This window comes from Hypanus sabinus, chromosome 1, assembly GCF_030144855.1.
Source record: "Hypanus sabinus isolate sHypSab1 chromosome 1, sHypSab1.hap1, whole genome shotgun sequence".
Lineage (NCBI taxonomy): Eukaryota > Metazoa > Chordata > Chondrichthyes > Myliobatiformes > Dasyatidae > Hypanus > Hypanus sabinus.
In genome coordinates, this window is record NC_082706.1 from 30,782,802 (window position 1) to 30,809,588 (window position 26,787).

General features: G+C 41.4%; 1 protein-coding gene across 1 annotated transcript in view; it reads right to left on the minus strand.

Annotated features, from left to right (window-relative positions):
• Positions 1–7,210: 7,210 nt before the first annotated feature.
• Positions 7,211–26,787, minus strand: part of LOC132397726 (deleted in malignant brain tumors 1 protein-like) — a 56,983-nt gene continuing 37,406 nt past the window's right edge. Inside the window, exons 8-16 of the mRNA XM_059976521.1 lie at positions 26,650–26,715; positions 26,241–26,552; positions 21,873–21,929; positions 21,195–21,287; positions 20,690–20,797; positions 18,042–18,131; positions 8,707–8,814; positions 8,172–8,289; positions 7,211–7,597 (exon numbers count right to left, since the gene is read on the minus strand). Of these exons, the coding sequence (XP_059832504.1) occupies positions 8,207–8,289; positions 8,707–8,814; positions 18,042–18,131; positions 20,690–20,797; positions 21,195–21,287; positions 21,873–21,929; positions 26,241–26,552; positions 26,650–26,715 (917 nt within the window). The 3' untranslated portion in view covers positions 7,211–7,597; positions 8,172–8,206. The remainder of the gene's footprint in view (positions 7,598–8,171; positions 8,290–8,706; positions 8,815–18,041; positions 18,132–20,689; positions 20,798–21,194; positions 21,288–21,872; positions 21,930–26,240; positions 26,553–26,649; positions 26,716–26,787) is intronic.

The following is a 26,787-nucleotide window of genomic DNA, read 5'->3' on the forward strand; positions in this document are numbered from 1 at the left end:
ATCAACTTCTGAAGCGTCAGAGACAGAGAACCAGTCGCCCCGCTCCTCGGGGAAAGCCACCAGTCCATTTTACCAGTCTCAGCCACACCCCGGTTCCCCAGCCGCTCCCAGTGCGGCTCCTGCTATGACCGTCCCCACCTCCCTGAGGGAGGAACAGAGACAGCTGGGATGGAACAGCCTCTCCCCAGAAGAACGAATTCGGAGGTGGAGAGCTGGAGATTGTTCCTTTTGTGGCCAGCCAGGACATTTTTAGGATACCTGCCCTCAGCAACCAAAAGGGAGGGCTAACCAGTGAGAAAAAGAGCTCTGGTGAGCCGAATGATACTACCTTCAGCACCCCAGACTCGGAATTAGATCCCGGCAACCGTGTATTACCAACAACAGTCCCTGACCCTATCCTCTTTGATGGATTCTAGTGCTGAGGGCAATCTGCCAGACGTAGAGATAACCAACCAGACCGGAATACCTCGTAAGATGCTAACCACCCCCCTGGAGGCCCGGGCCCTGGACGGAAAATCGCTGGCTCGGGTGACCCACTATACGCCACCTCTGCCCTCGATCCTATCCGACAATCATCGGGAGGAGGTAGGTTTCAGTCTCATTCATTCACCTCAAGCCCCGGTAGATCTAGGGTATACATAGCTGACCTAACACAATCCCCATATTGACTGGTCTACCAGAAGGATTGCCGAATGGAGGCCGTCTTGCCATGCCAACTGTCTGCGGCCGGCCGCATCTCACAGAGAAGCTACCGCGAACCCGCCTGTTTTGGATCTCACCTACTTGTCCCGCGTCTCCACAGAGTACCATGACGTGGGACAGGTGTTTAGTAAACAACGGGCCCTTTCCCGCCCATATGACTGTGTCATCGATCTTCTCCCCTGGGCCCCACTACCCACGAGTCACCTTTTTAACCCATCCCGACCGAAGAAAGGCCATGGAGAAATACATTAGCGAGTCCCTCGCGGCGGGCACTATCAGGCCTTCATCCTTCCCGGTAGGCGCGGTTTCCTTTTTGTAGAAAAAGAAGGACGGCAGGCTTCGCCTTTGTATCGACTACCGAGGCCTAAATAATTTAACAGTTAAGAACAAATACCCTCTACCCCTCATTAGTTCGGCATTTGAACTTCTGCATGGAGCTACCACTTTCTCAAAGATTGATCTTCGCAACGCCTACCATTTAGTCAGGATGAGGGAGGGGCACGAATGGAAGACGGCCTTCAATACACCTCTGGGCCACTTTGAATGTTTGGTTATGCCGTTTGGCCTCAGCAATGCTCCCGTCATTTTCCAAGACCTGATCAATGACGTACTGAGAGACTTTATCAATCGGTTCATATATGTTTGCCTTGACGATATCCATTATTCTCTATCATCCCCCAAGAACACGTACACCATGTTCGTCAAGTCCTCCAGAGACTGTGGGAAAACCAGTCATTTGCAAAGGCGGAAAAATGTGAGTTCCTCGTCCCTTCGGTCAGCTTCCGAGGCTATATCATTGAAAGCGGACAGGTAAAAGCATACCCCGAGAAGATCCGGGCAGTGGAGGAATGGCCTAGACCCATGACACGCAAAAAACTTCAACGATTTCTGGAGTTTGCAAACTTCTACCGTAGATTTATCAGAGCCTACGGTCGAGTGGCGGTCCCCTTTACCCGGCTTACCTCGTTGGGACTCCGAAGCGGACTCGGTTTTCACCCTGCTGAAGAGGCGTTTCTCCACTGCTCCCATCCTGGTCCATCCCGACCCTTCCTGTCAATCCATCGTTGAGATGGACGCCTCTGACTCCGGGGAAGGAGCAGTCCTATCCCAACGGTCAAGATCGAACGTAAAACTTCACCCCTGCGCCCTATACCCTCGCCGACTGTCCCCCGCCAGGCGGAAGTACGACGTGGGGAATCGGGAACTGATGGCGGTCAAATTAGCACTGGAAGAATGGGGGCACTGGTCGGAGGTGGCAGAACACCCAATTGTGGTGTGGACTGATCATAAGTACCTGGGTTATATTCAGACCGCCAAATGATTGAACTCCCGCCAGGCCTTTTGGGCATTGTTTTTTGGAGGTTTCAAGTTTACACTCACGTACCGTCGAGGATCCAGGATTGGGAAGCCGGACGCGCGATCCCGCCAGCCTGACTCCAACGATGACATCTCTAGTCCCGAGACTATCGTCACACCATCCAGCGTGGTGGCCACCACGGCGCTACGGGCCAGTTAAGGGAGGAATGGGATGATAGCACAGATGAATGAGTGGCTGAGGAATTGGTGCGGGGGGGGGGGGGGGTCAGGGATTAAATTCTTGGATTATTGGATCCTGTTTTAGTGAAGTAGTGACCTACATAAGGAAGACCGTTTGTAACATAGCTACAGGGGAACCGGGGTCCTGGCCTGTGGGTTTTCTAATGCTACTCAGGAGGGTTAGATGTAATTCTGCAAAGGGGCATGAATCTGGAAGTAACCGACAGAAAGGTAGATGCCAGGGAAAATATTCATTTGTAAAATCAATCTAATGTGTATAATGGTGCGGACAGCTCTGTAATTTAATGTTGTAGTACTGTGGGTAAAGGTTAGGAACTTAGATTATGGATCAGTGCGATATTGCGTCCATTGCAGAGCCCTGTTTGAGAGAAAAGAAAACAAAGGTGATTAATGTTCAAGGTTCTCTAAGGTTTTGAAAAGATAGAGAAGAAATTAAAAGGGGAAGCGGCAGTTGCATTAAATATCAGGAAAACATCACAGCTGCAATCAGGGAATACATAATTGAGGGTTCAGACACAGCGTCGATTTGGCTAGAGCTAAAGAACAGGTAGGGTGAAATCACACTGATAAGAATATATCACAGAACGTCAAGAGCTACAGGGACATTCAAGAACACATAGAGTGCCAACAGAAAGTATTCCCACACTTTGAAAATATTTATGTTTTGATACTTTACAACATTGATTCACAGAGGATTAAGTTTGTTTTTTTTTAAACAGATCAAGAACAAAAGTCTTTGTGTCAAAGTGAAAACAAAGCGATGGAAAATAATTACAAACACAAAACAGCAGATAATAGATTGCGTAGTATTCACTTCTGTCAAATCAGTACTTAGTAGAAAGCACTTTTGACAACAATTATAGCCTTGAATCTCTGTGGATAGGGCTCTATCATCTTCGCATTTCTGAGTGCTGCATTTTCTCCTTTCTTCGTTACAAAGCTGCTCAACCTGTCAGATTGTATGGAGACCGTGAGTGAACAGCCCTTTTCAAGTCCAGAAGCAAATTTGAAATTGGATTGAGGTATGCATTTTGGCTTGGTCACTGCAGTACTTTATATTTGCTGTTTTTTAAATCATTTCTGTGCAGGTTTGGCTGTACGCTTAGGGTCATTATCTTGCTGGAAATCAAATCCTCTCCAGAGTCACAGTCCTTTTTACAGTCACAGACTGTATTAGGTTTTGCTCCCTGATTTCCCGGTACTTTGCTGCATTTATTTACTGTTTATTTTCTTCACAAACCTTCCGTGGGTGTTGCAGTGAAGCATCCCCTCAGCATGATGCAGTCAAACCCATGCTCCATGATAGGGATGGTGTGTTTTTGAATATGTGCGGTATTTGGCTTATACCAAACGTACCTTATGATCTGATAGCAAAATGCTCACTTTTGTTTTCATCAAACCATGGCATCTTCTGCCCGCTGAGTTAAAACCTCTGGCAAACCACAAGACATTTTTTTTTCAACAGTGAATTTCTCTTTGTCATTCTCCACTTAAAATCTCCCCAGTTGTGAAGAAAACGGGCAACAGATGTATGCGCGGCCACTGAAGATTGTAACTCATCCTGAATTGCCAAGTATACTCAATTACTTGGATATGTACTTGCATCCATCTCCTGCTTGAGCTTTGCAGTAACCGTTTCACTGAGTTCTCTTGGAATGTACTTCTGTGTCCATGGCGTAACTTTTGCGAGGATACTGAATCACTAGCAGCTGGGCTTTCCAGATACAGGTGCACTTTTACAACAGTCAGTTGAAACACCTTAAGAACACACGTGTATTAAAAACTGATCTCCATTTAACTAACTATTTGACTTCTTAAAAAAAAATACTGCATCAGAGATGTTTCGGTGATTCAGATTGAAGATTGGGCTGGGGGATTGTGAATATTTATGCAATCAATTATTTTTGTGTATTATATTTGTATTTAATGTAGATTCAGTTTGTGGTGATCTATTTCTCATATAATGACGCATATTTTGGCATATAAGTCGCTGATACTATCATGGACAGGGCATTGGCTAATTGGCGGATGAAAAAGCAGTAGAATAAACAGCATTTTTTTCTGGTTGGCTGCCAATGATTACAGGCGTTCCACAGGGGTCTATATGGGACGACTTTTTTTTTTACATTAACGTCAATTGCTAAAATGAGTTGACGGTTCTGCTGCCAACATTTCGTACGATATGAAGATGGGTGGAAGGGGAGGTAGAGTTGATGATAGAGAGTCGCTACAGAAGGTTTTAAACAGACCAGGAAAATTAGAAAATAAGTGGCTGATGGAATAGAGTGTCAGATCAAGTATGGTCATACACTTTGATGGAGGGGAAGAAAACTGCAAAGAGTATTTGCTCAATGGAGAGAAAACAAACAAAAAAAAATCTGTGATGCACGGTAAATTTTGAGTCCTCGTACAGGATTCCCGAAAGGTCAATTTACAGGGTGAGACGGTTATGGTAAAGACAACTGCAATGTTATCATTCATTTACCTGGGGCTAGAATATAAAAACAGGGACCAAGTATTTGGGCTTTAGAAGGCGCTGGTGGCGCCTCACTTTGAAAATATCTTTGAATATTCTTGACACACTTTCCGAGAAAGTGGATGGGTTACAAAAGGTAATTTACAAAATTCATTCTGGGATTTAAAGACTCATCTTTTGGGCAGTGTTTGATGGCCTGCGCTCATTGGAATTCAGAAGAATGAGGTGGGGGTGGGATTTCATTGAAATCGTCTAATGCTTTAAGGACCTGGCACAGTCAACGTATAGAGGATGTTCCATGTGTTGCGGGATTCGATGATCAGAGAACGCAAACACAAAGAAAGGAGATTAATTCATTTAGTATATTTGTGAAGAGGAATTTCCTTAACCAGAGAGCAGTAAGTCCGTGTCGTTACTTGTCACAGGCGGTTGTAGAGGCGAAGTCATTGGGTACATTTAAGGTTATAGAGCCTTTATTAATCAGAGAATAAAGGGAAATTGAGTGAACGCAGGAAATTGGGGCTGAAGATGAAACAGATCTTATATTATGAAATGGCGGAGAGACTCGATGTATCAAATTGTCTAATTTTGCCATATATTATGGAATTCTGACCTTGTACTGAAAGAACCAGAAAGTAGGCAAGTATTGTTTTCTGCACAAGTAGCTGATACTCTTATCAGCACTATATTGCCTGAAGCTACTTTGTATAATAAAAAAACAAGATCTGTGTAAAGGAAAATAACGGCTTTGGGAAATAGAGCATCGATTTTGGAAAAATTGTAACTTTAATCAATCAACAGCTAAAAGATGAAAAAAGTCTATTCTAATATTCAATGATCTGTAAGTCTTCCTGCAGATGAAAAATTATAGAGTACTTATTTTAACTGCATCAGCTAATTTCTGCTCTGCTAACATGAGGGAAACTGACATTTATATTCTTCAATTTTCAATTTATTCATGATTTCAACAAATCTCGACGTCATTGTCAAGAAACACATGTATTACTGATTCCCGAATGTCCTCAAAAAGTTTAAACAGTAAAAAAAAATGTATAAACAATTAATATATAAGGCATAAGACCGCAGACATTCAGCAACATGATAAATCTGAGGTGACATCTGTAATCCGCTGACAAGAACTCTCCCCTAAAATTTATGATCAAATGATGTGAATGTACAGGGCAAGAAAGGAATGTTAATACAGGCTGGAGTTCCACTTGCAGGTTTATTAAATAAATGCAGTACTGCAGCGGCAATAGTGAATTTAATCACTTGTTTCTTGATCCCCATTCCTTGATTATCCCTCTAAGCTCATCAACAACGGCTCTACGTCATGATGGAACTAGACTGTATACTGAGAATGGGAGCAATTAATGCAATTCACGATTTATGTACAAAATAGCTCCACTTAAATTTCATCCATACAAATCCTCAACCTTGAAGATAATAGCGTAGAGTTAGGAAGTAACCTCTCAATCGAATTTCCTTAGATGAAGTATACTGACGTTTGTTGAAGTGGCAATACCATTTTGCATCACTAAGACGAACATGCAGAATGCAATCGATTTCTCACCAGAGGCTGCCTCCATCTGAAATTCTATATTGGATCATAAATGAAATAACTTCCCATTTGATACTGCACTGGCTGATTAAACTCTGATGAATAGTGCAAGATGACACATTATCTAAGGATAATCTAAAATACCAAAAAAAAAACGTTTTGAATTAAATGAATCCCACAGTGACACGTTGATCGACACTTTGTTACCAACATTATGGGAATATTTGCAAATATGAATGTTGTTTATGGCTATGTGTAAGGGCTTTATATTGTCAAGAATGTGCCACTGCAATTCAAGAAGAAGTGATAATCTCAGATGTGATTCCTTTGAAAGTGGATAATTGAACAACAAAATAAGGGAAAATTTGGCACTTCTCCCCATGCAATAGCAAATCAATTACCTTAGAAAGTTATTTTTGTTTTATTTTCTCCTGTTCTATCGCTCTATATTCGAAATATAAGGGATTTCCTGGATTCCTAATAACTCTTAGCTCATCGGGTTGAGCTGATTAGTTATTTCTTTCCCTCTCCCCCTTCCTCTCACACCACCCCCCCCCCCCAAAATGCCAGGTGTACTCAGACTTCTTAATTTCACTTATTTTTCCATTAATTTGTTGATGGCAACTTTATTGTTCACTTCCAATCCATTGTGCCAGATGGCAATTTGACAGAACATTTTCAAACCATAAGAAGGTCTATGGATAATAGTATGTATCTCTTGTTCATATTAGAATTCTGGAGGAAACAGCGTGGTGTTCATTCAATGTCCCTGATTTGGCTTGTGTTTCAGACAAAATGTGAACACATTAATGAGATGATATATTTATTTAATTTGCTTGAAACTTCGATAAACAATGCAAATTGAAGCACTGACTGCCAACAACCATAACAAAATAAAGCGCGATAAAGCCATGAATCCATTCATCTGAACACCTAAGAAATCTTTAACAGCTGCATGGCATACTGGAAATGCAAATGGCTTTTAATAATAATCGATAAAATGGCCATGATATTTATTTCCGAGGGATATCCAGATTTATTTTTCCATTTCGTCAGACTTATTTACATTCAATTACGCACAGATGTTTTCTATCAAGTGATAGGACAAGAGTCAAAACAGATATACTCAAAATGTCAATATTACATTTGGTAATTTTTCAGCAGGAGAAAACAAGATGAAGATCTGCATGCTCATCTTCCTTGACAGATGAAAGGATAGCAACTCGATATGAGTCAGAATATTTCCATTCCCTTCATGACTGGCATTAGAATATGGGATCGTGCAGTTTATGCTAATCTACCTGAGAATGAAAACAAAGTTGACATATTATCCCGGCTGAGAGTGGACTGGAAATAAATCACATTTGAAATACTACTTGGCCTTTTTTTACTTAATTGACGAAATTGTAAGGTTTTGCCTATTCTGTGTGAAAGCATTAGTCTTCTTAGACGAAATAGCATTTAAAACGAAAAACACCAAACTCGATATGCGAGTGAGAAATTCGCAAGTTGGGGACAATCTATTGAAGATCAACGGCAGTGACTTAATCAGCAGCGCGGATTTAATGCATCTGATCTGAATAGGAGGAAGATTTGCTGGATAGGGATGAACATAAACAGTTTCAATCCCTGGAAATACAGTGTATAATGGGAAATCGGCGTGCACAAAATAAAATCGTAGAGTACCGTGTTTGAGGTAAGACTCGGGGATGTCAACATTGTCTGCGTGAGAACAAAACTGCTCGTGAACCATTTTCCCAGGACATGTATTTTCAAGAAATACTAATAAAGTTTGAGTGTTTCGAAATCATAGGCCGGTCAATAGTTTGTTCCCCAAAGATTCGGTACTAAAGATATGAAGGAGACTGAATTCACCTTAATTTTCGTGGTAATGTTCGAAACTGTGATCATCAGCAATTGTCGGCACCGCCGGCCATCCCGACCAGAGCATCAGGAATATCAATCGTTTTACTTTCAGCGCCGGGAACCAGATCTAGAAGGAAAAATAAGTGAAATCGATATCCCCGAAACCACATTGTGTACAGTGCACCCTGCTGAATGAGAGATATTGTTTTTGTTCCTGGTGTGATGAGCATTTCAATGAAGGATGAACCTTTATATGTGCTCTGCCTATGGGCAACGTATTGCGCACGAGTATAGCACACTAATTATTCCGCACATGGAAATGAGCAAAACGCAGCGAACAATGAAAGAACATTTCGTTCAATTACTGAGCTGGCTGCAGAAGGTTTTTATTTTCTTTTTTTTGGCACAAACATCAATTAACGAAAATCTCAAAAAAGTACCAGATGTCAGATAAATTTACGTCCTGCATGTCTGTAAACTTCTTTTGTAAACTTATATTCGCCAGCAGCATGAAAATAAACACAGAAGCAAAATATTTACCAACCGGCAACACAGGGTTTTCCTTCGCTACATTCTAGGTCATGAACGGTGCCGTTAAACGGGTCGCTGGTGTAATAGTCGATTTGATCGATGGAATCAATTGAACCAGAGCCTGGAAGTCAATGAAAATGATAGCTGATGGAATGATTTATTTTACGTTTGAAATAGAATTCATAAACTGTTCAACATCTCAGTGACCGTGCCATAGAGTATGGTGGACGATTAAAGCCAGATGCTGGCTCTGCCACCAGCAAATTCAGTTCTCCTTTGTAGCAGAACCAGCATCAGATTTCTGTCCAACACTCTCACTTCTTTGCCCAGATCATAGCCCTCAATATAGCAACAGAAATGTCTGAAAGATGATGAAATCGAACCCACACTTTGCTTCTCATCTTGAAATTACACCATCACCAAATTCAGAGTAAAGAAAGTTATCTTCGTGTTCTCCTTAAGCATTTAATCTTTCAATTTTAACACATTAACTCTGGTTCGTTTCTCAGCCAACCTCAATGGAAACAGCCTGATTGCATTTCGTCATTCTCTACCATGTCGAATGACGTAGGCCATCATGGTCTTTTGCACCACCACGATTCTTCTTGGTAATTTTTCTCCTTCTGATTTTTTTTTTTTTTGCCTTTGCCTTTATCTGCATTGTGTCTTAATAAGAAGATTCAGCCTAGCTATTATCAATACTCTCAGTGATATTCTTCCTGGCAACAGAGGTAGAATATAACCAGGACTTGTGATATCCAGCGGCTGTTTGTGCAACCATGCACCACCTGCTCCCATAGCTTCTCATTACTCCCAACACTTTGTGGAGATGTGAGCGGGGGAGGGGAGTGCACTCTGCTAAGCTGGTGCTACTGTTTACCCAAGGGGGACTTGCACGCTAACGGATGGATGGAACGCATTTCACCTTCTTTGCCAGAGACAAATCTCCATCCATTCATATCTCTGTCAAATCACCATCATTCCTAAACATTCCAGGAAATGAAGAGCTAAATTGTTTAACCTTTTCCTCCAACTCAAGTCCGACAATATATTTTTGTATTTTGTTTCTGCACTCTTTCAATCTCTTTGACATTTATTGAAAGTTTGTTAAGAAACCTACACATAATACCCAAAATTAGGCCTCAATAACTGCTTACACAAATCCAAACCACCATCCCACCTCTTGTACCTAGTACTTTGATTTACAAAGCTCAGTGTGCCGCAAGCTTTCTTTTCTAGCTAATCTACCTGTGACGTTTCTTTCACAGAGTAATGCATCTGTTTTCGAGGATATCTCTGCTCTCCTGCACTGCTAAATGATTCAACACTTACAGTGTAAGTCCTTCTAAACTGCAACATCATATATTTGTCTGTATTAAATCCATAGAAGATTTACAGCCCACTTTTCTATCTAGTATAGGAATAACTACACGCTTTGAAGGTGTTCTTCGCTGTTAACTACACCCCAATCTTACTGAAATCCACAGATTTGCTAAACCATTTGACAAAGCCATCATCGAGATCGTCAATATCGATGACAAACATCAACACATCCAGTAAGGACCTATGTGACACACCAATGTACAGAGAAGTAATCAGCAGGTAATTATTTCTGACCAGTTCATGGCTTTTCCCGTGAAGTCAATGCTTATTCAAATTTACCACCTCATTTTGAATGCCAAGATGTCTCAGGGAAGACTTGTCAGGGCTGCGTATTTTATTGACTCTAAGTTGACTCCAGGCAGCAAACGCTTACTGCCTCAAGACCTCAAGTCGGCTTAGATTAACATCTAAAAAATCCTAGTATGTCAGGGGTACTGATACAAAACAAAATCATTTAAGAACTCAAAATCTCCCTCAGCTCCATGTGAACACTCTGATCTTTCAGAGGATACATTTTGTCCCTTGCTGTACCTTTGATCTTAGCATATATGTAGTAGTCTTTGGAATCGCTTTCAACTTTTCTACCTGATCAACCTCGTGCCTTCTTTTAGCCCTCCTGATTTCCTTCTTGTCTGCTCCCTCGCATTTCTTATACATCTCGAGGAAACCACTTGCTCCATCCTGATTACTCCTGTTATGCATCTCTTTCTTGTTAACCAGGGCCTGAATTCCTCTCGAAAACAAAGTTTCCTAAGCTTGTTATTTCCGCTTTTTATTCTGACAGCAATACAAACGCTATACTCGTCAACATTTCGCTTTTGAAGGCTTTCCACTTAACAAGTGCCCGTTTGCCAGGAAACAGCTTGTCGAAGTCCACACATGCCCGGTCCTTTTTTAATACCATAAAGTTTGGTATTTCCCCAATTTGGAATCTTGACTGGAGGACCAGATCTAATCTTCATCACAATTATCTTGGAACTAGTGCCATAATGATCAGTAGATGCCAAATTCCAAGGTTTTCCCTAGCACACACTTCTGCTGCTGGTCTTGTTTCATTCCTTAACAGGATATTTACTATCGCGCTCTTTCTAGCTGGGACTTAAATGTACTGATTAGGGAAGCTCTCATGAACACTCTTGATAAATTCTGTCCCATCCAGCCCTCTATAGTATGGGAATCTCAGTCAATATGTGGAAAATATAAATCACATGTCATCATTTCCCATGCTTCATGCCTGTGATTTCTTCAGACATGTGCCCCTCTAAATCCTGCTGATTGTTGGGTAGTCTGTAAAATTGTCCTTCAAGTCACCATTCCATTCTTATTCCACAGTTCCACCCATAACACGTCCGTAGACGTCCTCTGCAGTCCGAACATTGTCCCTGAGACATATTGCTCACGCTGAGATACATTCAAGACAACGGAACCCCAGAACATGAGCTGCCAGTCCTGTCCCTACTTTATTTTTTAAAACAGTGGCATATTATAGATCGGAAGCCTGAGAAGTCAATGTTCACCCAGTTTGGCTTCAGGCATCCACTCGCGCAATTTAGTGTTTCGAACAGCGGTCGGGATTGATCGGCAGACATAATTAAAATAAGGCAGACATGGTTAAGCCTTCGACAATGTCACGAAACAAAACGCTGGGCATCGTGTGACTATTGCACTGAACTGCACCTACTTCAATGCAAATAGTATCGTAGGAAAGGCAGTTTATCTTGCGCCATCTATTGACACATGGTATTTTGGTATTGTCGCCATTCTCAAGACTTAGTTGAAGGGGGCAAGACTGATACCATAGCGTCAAATGGGTCAGAGCGGGGACGTTTAGAAGAGGAGGGATGGCTTTGCTAGTTAGAAAAAAAAAACGTAACAGTATTGTTGTCACGAGAGATTGGAGAACTAGTCTCGTGAGGCGTTATAGATGGAATTGAGAGGTAGATAATTTCTGACCAGGTTATTGGGACTATGTTGTAGTCTAACCGAATGGACTTAGAGGAACAAAATTGTACTGACATTGGGAATGCCGGAAGAAACATCAAGTCATTAGATTATGTGATTTGAACTCTCCACAGATTGACCAGGATTCCCCTACTTTAAAAGGACTAGAAGAGATAGAGATTGTTAACTGCATTCAGTAAAGTTTTCTTCATCAGTACTTAGAAACCCCCTGTGATAGATTGTGCGATACGAGAGCTTTGATTAGAGAAAGGAGCAGGGTATCAAAAGGACCTGGCCAGTATGGACGGGGAAAGGCTGCTTTCTGGCAAAGATGTAGTTGGTCACTACAAAGACTTCAAAAGTGAAATTTTCAGAATAAAAAGTTTGGATGTGCATAGCAGAATAAAATAACTACGGAACCTGCCCTTTCAACGGATGTTTAGGACGTTTATAAGGCATATTAAGAGAGAGAAAAAAGAAGTGTTTCACAGGAAAAGGGAGATCATAACAAGGTAAGTACTTACAGTATGTAAGAAATTCAGGAAAACACTGAATAATGAAAAAAAATACTAAATGAAGGCATGAACTTGCGCAAGCATACAAGCTGGACGATCATCCGAAGGGATCTGACAGATATGTTAAGAAAATCGAAAAGACTGCAAGGGACAAAATTGACCCTCTGGAAGATAAGATTGATAATTCATTATTACCACCACAAGAGATCGTGGAGATGTAAATTGAGCTTTATCTTCTGTATTTAAAAGGAGATTAACACAGAGTCTATAGAAGTGAGGAAAAGCAGCATCGATTTCGTGGAATATATACAGATTACAAAGGAGGAGCCATTTGCTATTTTAAGGCATATTAGCGTGTATTCCCCCTAGAGCCTGAAAAGGTGTAACCTCAGACCCTGTGGGAAGCAAGTTAAGAATCTGCAGGAGCCCAAGCAGAGATATTTATATGGAAATGTTAGTTAATGGCTTAGAAGATAGCTACTTCTGATCCATGGCTATGAATTGGTCCAATTATCATGCAGGACATTACAGGAGAGTGAGCTGCCCATAAGTAGTGAAAACGTTATTGGAAGGTATTCTAAGGGACTCGACATATGAGCATAGGCATGGACAGATTATGGATAGACGTCATGGCTATGCTCGTGGTAAGACCAGTATAACCTACATAAAAGATAGAACATAGAGCTGCAGCATTACATCGCGTCTCATAAACTCTATCCCTCGACATGTGAAAGCTAACACCCCATAAGCTTTCTTAACTACCCTATCTACTTGTGAGGCAACTTTCGGGGATCTGTGGACATGTACACCCAGATCCCTCTGCTCCGCCACACTACCAAGTATCCTGCTATTTATTTTGTACTCTGCCTTGGAGTTTGTCCTTCAAAGTGTACCACCTCACACCTCCCCGGGTTGAACTCCATCTGCCACTTCTCAGCCCACTTTTGCATCCTATCAACGTCTCTCTGCAATCTTCGACAATCCTCTACACTATCTACAACACCACCAACCTTTGGGTCGTCTGCAAACTTGCCAACCCACCCTTCTACCTCCACATCCAGGTCATTAATAAAAATCACGAAAATCGAGGCCCCAAAACAGATCGTTGTGGGACACCACTAGTCACAACCCGCCAATCTGAATGTACTCCCTCCACCACGACCTTCTGCCTTCTACAGGCAAACCAATTTTGAATTCACCTGACTAAACATCCCCGGATCCCATGCATTCTCACTTTCTGAATAAGCCTACCATGTGGAACCTTGTCAAATGTCTTACTAAAATCCATGTAGATAACATCCACTGACTGCACTACCCTCATCTGTATGCTTGGTCACCTCCTCGAAGAACACTATCAGGATTGTTAGAGATTACCTTAAAGAGACTTTCATTTATTAAAGAGACTACCTCAAAGAGATTTTCGAAGGTGTTACCAGGAATTTCAATGAAGGCAAAGCAGTGAATGAATTCGAAAGCCATTTTGCAAGGTCCCACATGGGAGTTTTATCAAGATGGTTCAGCCGCACGTCATTCAAGAGAAGGTGGTGAATTGGTTTCGACATTGGCTTTGGGGGAGAGGCCAAGTGGTGGAAGATTGTTGGCTGCCTGACAAGAGGACTGTTACGAGTAGATTGCCTCAGGGATCAGATTTGGACCTGTTCCTATTTGTCATCTTTATCAATGATGTGGATGAAACTGTAGGTCTCTGCATCAGCAAATTTGCGGATGACAAGAAGTTTGGAGTGCAGCAGCAGCAGCGAGGAAGGCTGTCAGAAATTGCAGCGGGATCTCGTCTAGTCGGAAAAAAGTAGATCCGCTGTTACACAGACAGACACAACAGGACACATCACGAGACACACACAGCGTCGGACACTGAACGAGATCTGTGCACCAATATGAAGGTGGGGTTTTAGTGCATCGATTCCGGGAAATCTCTCTGTGGCTCACAGCGTGAAAAGGGTGCGACTGGTGGGGAATTATTTGTGTGTCCACCCTTGCCTGGGTGATAATTCCACTACCGAAGAACGGTCGTATGTGCTATAGTCATATTCGGTGACTACAAAAGGATTTCGGAAGACAATGGGAAGATCGGCGGAAACAGCTCACCCCTCACCTTTCTCTCTCTCTTTTCACTACATCATAAGACTGTACCAATTTACCCCCAGGTTTGAAATAGCCTATTTTGATCCTATTTCCACACACACACAGGCATTATTGATCCCGGGGGGAAATTGGGTTTCGTTACAGCCTCACAACCAAAAATAGTGAAGAAATATAGCAATATAAAAACATAAATAACTAAATAATAATAAGTTAATCAAACCAAGTGGAAATATGTCCTGGGCCAGCTTATTGGCTAAGGGTGTCTGACACTCCGAGGGAGGAGTTGTAAAGTTTGCTGGCCACAGGACGGAATGCCTTCCTATGACGCTCAGTGTTACAACTCGGTGGAATGAGTCTCTGGCTGAATGTACTCCCGTGCCTAACCAGTACACACACACACACACACACACACGATTGCTAAACTGTTCAATATATTTGCATTTGTATTACTGTATTGCTTAGTTACTAATAAACATTATTAGTTTATAGGGATACCAGTCTCCAAAGTGTTTTCCATTTATGCTGGTTTTTAATCCAGTCACGGGGTACTTGACAAAATTGGGGCAACGCCCCTGTGGCATTGGACGAGGCTAAAAGGGATGTACCTATGGGAATTACTCGTAAAATAAAGTTTAAAGTGACCATTCGCATGAGGAAGCCTCAGGTACAGCTGTTAATAGCACATCATTACGTAGCCGAGGGGAAATTCGAATAGGAGGCGTTGGAGATTTTCGTTCAGTGTAAAACAATTACTGAGGCTGAGGTTCAGTTTCAGGCAGATAAAGTGAAGTATGAACATGAGTTACCAGTAAAACAGCTCGAGGCTGAGGAGGAAAGGAAACAGAGAGTGGAAGTAGAAAGGCAAAGAGTAGAAGCAGCAAGACAGAGGGAAGACAGGGAAAGACAGAGGCAGTTCGAGAGGGAGATGTGGCAGCTAAGAGGTCCAGTGTGGGACCCTGGTGATTTTTTATAACGAAAAAGAGCTGGTTGCAATTGAAAAATTTAAGAAGTGTTTTCCTGATGATGTAAGGGCATTCCGAGACGAAAAGGACACTTCTACCTAGCGGATGTCTGCTGCGTTAGAAGAAGAGGTTGTTTTAACCCACAATTTTGAGTTTACTCCGGATAGCAGTTGCCCAGAGAGTCGCTGGGAGGATCAGGGGAACCTGGAATTTGAAAATGGGACTGGTATCGAAAGCCTAGAAGAAGCAGTTGTCCCGTTTGCCTGTGGTCAGGTTGCTGAAGCATCTGGGAATGTCCAGGAGGTTGCACTTTGTGCTAAAACTCAGTTAAGGTCTGACTTGGTTGTAAAGGAATGCAGTTTTTCTGGGGGTCAGATGAAGTTGATTCAGTGAATAAAAGGTTAACCTTGCTGCCAGTGGAAATTGAGGATTCTCAGTCGTTTGTGTCAGACGATGTTCTAAAAGTTGGTGATGAGTTGAAAGCGGGTGAAGGGAATTTGATGGACAATACTACGAAAGGGGCTGTGTCTGGATATTTAAAGAAAGAACTTGCGACGTTTGGATTGGTTTTGCGATTTTGACACAGCTTGCAGCAAAATGGTCCGTTGGAAAACTTGTCAGCTTGTAAAACGCTATTTTAGAAATTGAAAGTAAGCAACTCCAACGTCATAGAGCTGTTGTTGAAGATTACAATGTAGAGGAAAATGATTGTTTTGGTTTTGAGACACCACCTGTCTGGTTACTATGGGGACGAATCGAAGTAAGGGTCAAAGAAACAGAATCAATGAATTGTTTGGGAAATTTCAGAATGTATACATAAGCTTAATGATGGTGTTGAGTTTGTTAAATGTTAAATTGGCACCTATCCAGGGTGAACGTAACTCAGCAGGACAGCTGAAAGGAAATAAGCTTGTGGCTGGAGACTCACGCACAGATACTGACACAGTTAGCAAAGACAGGAGTTTAATTTATGGACGTCTGTCAGAGACGTTTCTACCTTTCATGTTACATCAGGATTTGGAGAGTGAGGAGAATGAGAAAGGTTTGTCGTTGTCGAGGGGTGAATTTACCGCAGAGCAAAGTCGAGATTCTGAAATTGCTGCGTTAAATGAGACAGCTCTCACAGAAGAGGAGGTTCAGAGAGAGTCAGTAGGATATTATATTAAAGATGGTGTCTTACTGCGGAAGTGGAGGCCACCTGCTGTGCCTGCAGATGAGGATTGGGCGATTGAACGTCAAGTGGTGGTCCTGAAAGTTTACAGAGCTGAGACTTTAAATGTGGCTCATAGTATGTCTTTAGGTGGACACTTTGATGTGGGAAAGACAGCAAATAGAATTGTGAAGGAATTCCACTGGCCTAATTTATGGAAGGATGTTGTGAACTTGTGCAGAACTTGCCATACTTGTCAGGGTGCAGGAGAACCTAATCAGGTGGTCCCAGCAGTATCATTTAGGCCAATGCCTGTTTTGGTGATTCATTTTCCAGGGTCATAGTGGATTGTCTGGGCCCATTGCCAAAGCCTGCAGCAGGCTAACTATCACCAGTGCCCTGTCTAGGTTCCATGGAGTGGTGCCCCTCTGGAACATCAAGGCCAAGACTGTAGTAAAATCACTTATCAAACTATACACACTGGTAGGTCTACCTAAAGAAATCCAATCTGTCCAGGGTAGTAACTTTACTTCCAAAGCATTCTAGGGAATTGTTAAAGAGTTGAGAGCTAAGCATATTGTGTCACCTTTGACCTTACTCAGAGAGCAGTAGTTTAACCCGACAGTTTGTGTCAGTGTGACAGACTATGTTCTGAAATTCCGCGAGCGGTTTAATGAGATATGCGGCCTTGCAAGGAAAAAAAAAATACAAGACTCCAAAGTCAAAATGAAGCATTGGTATGATAAAAGAGCAGAAGAACAGATGATTTAAGTTGGTGATAAGGTCCTGGTTTTGTTTCCCTTGGTGACCAACCCCCTCCACGCTAGGTTCCAGGGACCGTATGAGGTGATTAAAGAGATTGATTCTTTGAACTATGTTATCAAAACTCCTGATATGCGGAAGGCTATTCAGTTATTTCAAGTTTATATGCAGAAACCATATCATGACCCCAAGGTGGTACCAATTAGTACAGCCATAGAAACAAATGGGGGGATGGATTCTGATAAAAAGGAGCAGGAGCATGTTAGTAAGTTAAATACAGTCTAAAACATCCGGGAGAATTCCATTATTTTGACCGAACTTACTGATAAAATCTGTCACTTTGAGACTACCCAGAGAACGCAACTGACAGACTTAATTGACAGGCATAAGGATTTATTTCCCGATTGTCCGAGGCGGTGCACGTGGGCAATGCATGATGTCATTGTAAATTCAGTCCAGCCCAGTAAATAACATTCCTATAGAATGAATTTATAGAAAAGCAAGTTGGTGGAAAAATAAATTGAATACATACTAGCTGCCAGCATCATTAGGCGATCTACCTCAGGCTGGGAGTCACCACGCCTGATTGTCCCGACGTCGGATGGGAGCATGAGATTCCGCACTGCTTAAAGAAAAGTCAATGCCATCACAAAGACAGATGCTTATCCTATCCCGAGAGTAGATGTTTACATTGATAAAGTGGGGACGGCGAAGTACCTTACAAAAATTGACTTGCTGAAAGGATATTGGTGTGTTTTTCAGCCTGAAAGGGCTAGAGAAAATTCAGCATTCGTCACACCTTCAGGCTTGTGTGAATATAATGTTTTACTTTTCGGAACGAAAAATGCTCCAGGGACATTTCAATGGATAACTGACTCGGTAATTAGAGGTTTAGAAAACACAAGGGCTTATATCGATGATTTAGTGGTCTGCAGTGACACGTGGAAAGAACACATTGTGGCTGTGGAAGAACTGTTCAAGCGGCTGTCTGAGACCAATTTAACAGTGAACATCGCGAAAAGTGAAGTTGGCCACGTTACTGTCATGTATCTGGGGTATGTAGTAGGTCAGGGGCAACTGGCTCCTGTACAAGCCAAGGTAAAGACTATTGCTGAGGTTACCATTCCGACCAGCAAGAAAGCTTTGAAAACGTTTTTGGGAATAGTGGGGTAATAACGAAAATTCTGTAAAAACTTTGCAGAAATCGTTTTCTCCCTCACAAGTCTCCTAAGGAAGAGTAAGAGATTTGTATGGACTGACATTTGCCTGCAGGCGTTTAAAAATCTGAAAAATATGCTGTGTCCTCATCCCATACTCAGAGCAGCTGACTTTTCAAAACCATTCTCCATAGCAACAGATGCTAGTGACGAGGCTGCTGGAGCAATATTATTGCAAAAGGGTACGGATGACATGGAACACCCCGTGGCTTATATCTCCAAGAAATTTAATGTACACCAGGAAAATTATTGCACTGTGGATAAAGAGTTGCTATCATTTTTTTTTTGTCTTTGCAACATTTCCAAGTTTATATTTGTCCTGCCCAGAAGCCACTGATAGTTTACACAGATCATAATCCGCTAGTATTTTGGCTAATTTGAAAAGTAAGAATAGAAGGTTGTTGATTTAGAGACTGATATTGCAAGAATATGACCCCAAAATTAGACATGTGAAAGGTACTGACAACATTATAGCCGATTGTTTATCTAGATGCCAGGTTGGACATTGTACCCGTTTTTCTGTGTTATCTGATGTTTACTCATGTATTGTTTCATACTCTGTAATACACATTCAACCTGAAATTTTCCCTGCGTGAAGATTTATTAAAATGAGGGGGATGTTAGCGGTCACCCTATTTTAGAAAGGGATCGAGAAGAGACCCTATGAACTGTGCTGGCTGCTATTGCTATTAAGAGAGAGAGAGAGAGAGAGAGAGAGAGAGAGAGAGAGAGAGAGAGAGAGAGAGAGAGAGAGAGAGGCGGGGGGGAGGCAGAAACTGCTCGAAAGACTGATGTTATGGTTCCTCTGCTGATTGTTTACCTTTCTCCGAGGTCATTTGCCTGCCTTAAGAGAGTGGGCAGAAAGCGCTGGACGGAGTAGCTTGTTGGACAGCTGGTGTCCAGCATGTGGAGATAAAAAGCAGATCCGCTGTTCCACAGACAGACACGCCAGGACACACGACTAGACACACACAGTGTCGGACACTAGACAAGCTGTGTGCACCCACACGATGGTGCGGTTTTGAGGATCGATTCGGGAAAATCAATCAGTGACTCACAGTGTGAAAAGGGTGCGACAGGTTGGGAAATATTTGTGTGTCCACCCTTGCCTTGGTGATAATTCCACCATTGAAAAACGGTCGTATGTGCTATGGTCGGTGAGATATTACTGTATTGCTTAGTTACTAATAAACATTATTAGTTTATAGGGATACCAGACTCTAAAGTGTTTTTCATTTCTGCTGGTTCTTTAACCCGGTCACGGGGTACGTGACACAACAGCTCGCTTCTTCTCTTCCTTTCCATTCTGAGTGACAAGCCGAACTCAGTGAAACAGCCCTGATCATTTTGGCTTTCTTCTGCAAGGACATCCCCCAACATTACTCAAAGCCGCACACCTTTTGTTCACGAAGACAGCAACAGGGGTACTCTGCGCTGCTCTCCCCTCGAAGCCTCTTGATTGTGTTCTGCACCTTGGGTGTAATTACCTCCTTGATAGTCCTATCGATCAACCCCTCAGACTTCTGAATTATCATCTGATTCGAGCTCTATTTCCTTAATACGGTCTGAAGTAAGCAGTACCCCTTACAGATTTAGTCATCCGAAACAATGGATATCCCTCTGCCTTCCCCCATCACGCAACAGGAGACTTAGACTATGCTGCCTAGCCTAATTACTGCTCTAACTGTGCAATAAAAAAGGGCAGAACGTTTCAAAAAAAAATATCTACGCACACCCCTCACATCTCTTAGCCCAAAACTCTAGGAGATAAAGTTGAACTCCTCACTCTAGTCCCAGTTACACATGTTATCATAGGAAATTCTATAACTAGCTCTGGCTGAATTTTAATTTCACCCTGGAGCTAGGTTTTGTTACTTTTCGTGACATTTGTTGATCGCTAATACCTTGTGGATGGAAGAAGTGTTTATCTCTTGAGAAGTCAATGACAATTTTTAAAACACACCTGAATCGCCTGTCTTATCCGACTTTTTGATGTGAGGACTAGTCTCAATCTCTTCATATATTGCTTGGTAAAATACATCGGGTGAGTCTCCACCTTTTAACACTGCACCTGTTGAAGTGAAGTTCGGAATATCAAGTTCATTAACAAGTTTCTAATTGATGAATAAACCCTTTGCAATCTAAATTAAAAATGGGAAATAAAGTATATGCTACTGCTAGACGATCCCCTAGACATTGCTGATATCTGCAAACGGATTACAGTAAAATCAGAAAGAGTGAATACAGGGTATATCTGCATATATATAAATAATTGCTGATTGTCTTTCCACTGTAGTCATATATTATATTGGAACTGATGACAGGTTAATCACTATTAGACAGGTGTGGACGTAATCTATATGGTAACCGATAACAACACGGCAGTGGGTAAAAGAGCCAGTCATTCTTCTTATCAAGATGTGATATATTATTCTGAAAAATAATAAAGCACACGGATGGATTCTTACCTCTTCTTGCAGACTGTATCTTTATTATCAGATTAAGGGCAAGAAACTCAGCCAGGAGGATGATCCCAAGGGTAATGCAGACAACAACGAACACTTAAATGCAAATTTAGTAGATAAATTTAAATTTGGACCAGCATTTTGTTTACGTCCTGACATTTACAAAGGGTAATATTTAAATTTAAAATCTGATATACGTCTGCATAATGCTAAATTATCCGTGTAATATGAAGTGTAGACAGATGAAAAATGTTCCGTAGACAGCACCAGAGGTGAATAAAATGGTTTGTTATGACGTTATAAAAAGCACAAGTGGCTGTCTTTCCTGTCATCCGGTGCGGATATGGCCAAGTGCGGCGTGAGAGTCACTGAAGTAGCTCGATAGTTCACAGAATTAAATGCGAATAATGTTTGAAGGGAAAAGAATACACTAAATCCTAAGCCAAACAGGGCCGTTAACTGAATACTCAAATGGAAAATGCAGCCGATACTGCGGCTGAAAAGGACAAAGAAGAATAATATGAATACAGCGAGTCTTCAGAGTCAGTTGACTCGACAGTCCAATTTCTCAGTCTAGGCGGGGAATGTAGATAATGAAGCGTAGATATATTCTAATTTCTAGTCTAGACAAAAGCTACGACGGAACGATAAAGTTAAATACTAACACAATGAAATAATTACCTGGCACGTGCATATTCACGAGCGTAATTTCCGAATCTGTTGCAATGCCAAATCCGTCTTTGAGACGTTTCCATTGTAATAAGAAACAGACACAAATAAATCGTCAAAGTATATTTTGAGAGAAAAAAAACGTTATTTTTGTAATAAAGGAATTTATCCTCGAAAAATGTGCACCGATCCAAGTTTGCCCATGACTTTCTACTTTCCATAACTATTCCAATCCCCCTCCACCCACAACGACCACCCTTTGTTGAAAATGGACATGCACGGAAAGCATAGAGAGCAATGCAATGGACTTGCAGAAGTAGGCTGCGACGCAAAACACACTATTTGGGCCAGAAGAGTTTCCATTTTTTTCTCATCTGATCGACTGTCGGCTGCCCCTCCTGCAAGTTATGGGATAGCTGGTATGCTGTTCCGAAACATGTGGTTATGGCATTTTGAATTTCTAAACTATGTTGAAAGCTATGTTGAAAGCTATGGAAAGTCGTTCCAGTTATCTCGACCTGCGATATCAGGTCGTATCTTATTTGTTTTCTAATTAGAGTAAGCAGCAAAAAAATCAGTCGTCTAATTTCATAATTATCTCCTAAACCATGTGCATTCTCTCCAAGCAAAATTAAATCACAGTGCATCAGGATAAACATGCTTGAAGCAAACTCAAAGATTAATCCATGATACATTGTTCTGCAATCTTGGATTTCACCTCTTCGAAATATCTCTGAGAAAAGCAATTTCTGCAAAAAGTCTCGATGACTTCAAGGATCACCACAATCTTTCTTTCCAATGCGCCGCTGGGTCTGAAGTACTCATATCTGTAAGGTCACCAGTTATTCAGGGGAAAAATATGCGAATTACATATTACTTGGAATAGCATTCACACTTAAATTTAGTTACTACATTTCTACAATATGATAAGGGGCGATTAAAGTACTCTTGACTGGGACCACTATGGTGGGGTGGTTTAGTAACAGTGGAAGATATTGAAAGAGATTTTCCACGTTTCTTAACTATGTATATTCCAGTTAAAAGCAAGGAAATTAAGGGTAGGGAGAGACTGCCTTTGATAACGAAAAAAAAAATAAGGCATCAAATTTAAATCTTGTACATATAAAGTAGCAAGAGTAGAAGGAAACTGGAAGATTGGGAAAACTTTTATAAAGCAAGAAAGAACCACTGATCGCGTAATAAATAAAGGGAAACTCAATTATGACAATAAACTACCACAAAATATTTGAAAATGGATATTAAAATGTTATAATTATAAAAAGCGGGAAAACAACGTGGCAAAACTGAACATAGTTTCCTTTGAGGAAGAGAAGGGGAAATTTATATTGTGTAATGAGGAACTGGCCGAGACATTGAATGACTAATTTGTGTCGGTCTTCATGATGGAGGACATGTCCAACATGCCAAAGAGAAAAGTTGTGGATGCGTTTGGAGGTGAGGACCACGATACAATATCTATCACTAAAGTGGTAGTGCTCAGAAAACTTGCGGGCCCGAAGACAGATAAGACCCCTTGGCCTGATGGAATGCATCCTGGAGTACGAAAAGAAATGGCAGAAGTTACAGTAATTTACCAAAATTATCTGGACTCTCGGCAGGACCCGGCGGTTTTGAAGACGGCAAATATAACACCACTGTTCAATAAAGAATGTAGGTAAAATGTAGGTAATTATAGATCAGTGAGTTGAACATCTGTCGTTTGGAAAATGCTTGGAACAATCATTAAAGAAACAACAGCGAGGCATCTGGAAAGAAGTGGATCCATCAGACATATACAGAATGGCTTCATCAAAGGCAGGTTCAGTTTGACAAACTTCCTGGAGTTCTTTCAGACTATAACGGCTGCAGTGAATTGAGGGCAACAGATGGGTGTTGCTTAGTTGGATTTCCAGAAGGCACTCGATAAGGTGCCTAGAGTTGGGGATGATCTTTTTGCATGGTTAGAGGATTGTTTAACTAATAAGAATGCAGAGAGTTAAGATGCATGGGTGTTACTCTGAATGGCAAACGGTAATGAGCGGCGTGTTGCAGAGGTCGGTGATGGACCTGCAAATGTTCATTACGAGCTGGAAGATGGGACTGAATGTAGTGTAACTATATTTGCTTTTTTTAAAGTAAATTGAGTGAAAAAGCAAATTGTGTTGAAGATACGGAGAGAGAGAGATATAGATAGGTGAAGCGAGTGGACAAGGTTTTGGCCTTTGGAATGCAATGTTGGTAGTGTAAGGCCATCCACGGTGGAAGGGAAAAATGAAAGAGCAGTTTATTTTTAAATGGAAAAAATGCAGCATGCTGCTGTGCAGAGTGACTTGGGAGTATTTGTGCATGAATCACAGAAAGCTCGTTTGCAGGTGTGGCAGACTATCAGGAAGTCAAATGGAATGTGAGCCCTCATCGCCAGAGGGAATATATTTAAGAATAGAGAGGTTATGCTGCAACCAGAGAGAGGTGAATCTGTGGAATTTTCTGCCGAATAACGCAGTGGATGCTACCACAGTAACTATATTTGACACAAGTTTTCATATCATTTTGCATAGTAGGGAAATTAAGGGTTATTGGGAAAAGCGGGTAGGTGGAGGTGAGCCTATGGCCAAGTCAGCCTTGATATTATTAAACGGGGACCAGTCTTCTTGGGCCAGATGACCTACTCCTGCTCCGAGTTCTTATATTCCTCTGTCCTTATGTTGTCTGTTGCTCCATAAGTACTGCACTGCAGTTTTGTGAAAATAATGTCATTCTTCCCCGTGTTGTATGGAATAGGATGAAAGCAGAAGATACCTGTAAGATCCAGTTTCACCACCAGTGACAACCGACTGAAAGCAGCACAAAACAGCACTTTTGGGTAATATACTTTCAGCACAGTCAGACCGCATACCGTATGTGCCATGAAAATTAAATCAGAGTAACTACTAGGAGATAGAAAGACATAGAAAAAAAATCAATTCTTCCTGCACGAGTGCACGCTGAGGAAAATGTGAACCTTATGGAACTAGAATTAGAATAGTTTTATTGTTGCCACATGTACTGACATACAGTACATTGGAATTGGTGTTTTTCATATTGCGCTACAGCTCACGCCATTCGATGGTGAGGGAGAACAAACTAAAACAATAACAGAATGCAGAATAAACTGCAACAGCTGCAGAGAAAACGCGAGTAGTGCACTATAGAGGCAAGATCATAACGAAATAAGATGTCGGGTTAAGAGAACATCGTGTTGTTCTGTGGATCTTTTTTAAATAGTCTTATACAATCTTCTGAGGAAGTAGAGGCGTTGTTCAGCTTTCTGAGACGTGGAGTCCACACGATTGGAACAGTGTACGCAGGTAGTGATGTTTGCTTCTTGGAACGCAAAGCTTTCACCCGCTTACAAATAGTATTGATGGTGTAAACAGGAAGATATGCACTGGTGGAAAAGTTTGTTATATATACGCCATGCCACTTAAGGTCCTTTTCCCCTTCCTGTATATTGACTCACTGTTATCATGATGTGGCCTGCTAAAGTGATATCATCCACAAACCTGTGGATTAAGTGAAAGCGGCATCTTCCAGGAGCAGAATATGGTCAGAGGACACAATCTTGTGGAGTATCGGTGGTTAGTTGCAGTCTGTTGCTCGGCAGGTCAAAGATCTAGTCCCAGAGGGAGGAATTATCCAATAGTTTCCGGAATACCGTTATGGACTTGCACGGAATTGCAACACTGATAAACAAAGTAATCTATATGTGACTTATTTATATGACATCAATAATAACTTCCAAACCTGAAAATGTTTCCGCATTGACATATCAATGAACTAACTGCTTGCACTTTTTCTTCAAATCTGAGTTAATAATAGTTTTCAGCGCATCATATGAATCAATTATTATCACTCGGTCAAAGATCAGCAATCATTCATCAAATGTATAATGGTAATTCTTCAAATTTCAATGGGAAACCTTTTCACAGTCCTGTCTGAATAGCTATAATGGGACAATGACCCCAATGACCACATCAGTTAATCTCATCAAAACATGTGACACGAGTTAGATATATTATTTTTTAAGCATTTTGTAACATCATGGTTCAAATACTTCATGAAGCAATAAGGATTTCAGTGTGTATGTTAAACATTCTGGGCAACTTATTAATTGACAAATAGTAACAAAACAATATCACTTCTGTCATTGTAAATGGAAACTGGAATAATAAAAAAACTTTAAAATCAAATAGCTGAATCGGTGGAACTAGCGGGACGCCTCGGCATTGCTGTGAAGACGAGTATTGGACATTTTTTTAGGATTTTATTTTTCGGTGGTTCCTAATTCCAAATTTAACAAATCAGTTCAATAGAACATAAAATGTGCACAAAGATACCTACCAGAACAAACAACAAAGACATCTTCCTTGTGATCACAGTCATGCTGTCCGAGTGGAGAGGAAGGACAACTGAACAACAGAGATTCACCCCCTTTGCATTTCACTTCATCCAGCCAGATATCACTGACGCTCTGAATAATTCCGTCCAGCGCTTGTGTCCAAAGGGCAGAGCCACAGCCCAAATGCCTGCAGACAACATTGGCATCGGCCAGATCCCAGGAATCATCACAAACAGTGCCCCAGGTATTATTGAACAGGATCTCCAACCTTCCTGAACAATTGCCATTGCCGCCAAAAAGACGCAACTGCAATTCTTAGTGAAATAAGAAAACAATTATAATGTATCAATCACAACTTTGAATCCAGATTAACACTGATAATGTAACTTGTAGCATGGTACAGCTGCTAACCTTGAGAAACAGGTAAATTTCGTGAATCGCAGGCCTTGACGCTGCAACTCTCCGGTATTCTTGCTTCTGATGACAAGAGAGAAAATAACGCCTGTTGGTTTTTAACATCTGCGCTTAAAATGCAAATCATCAGGTGAT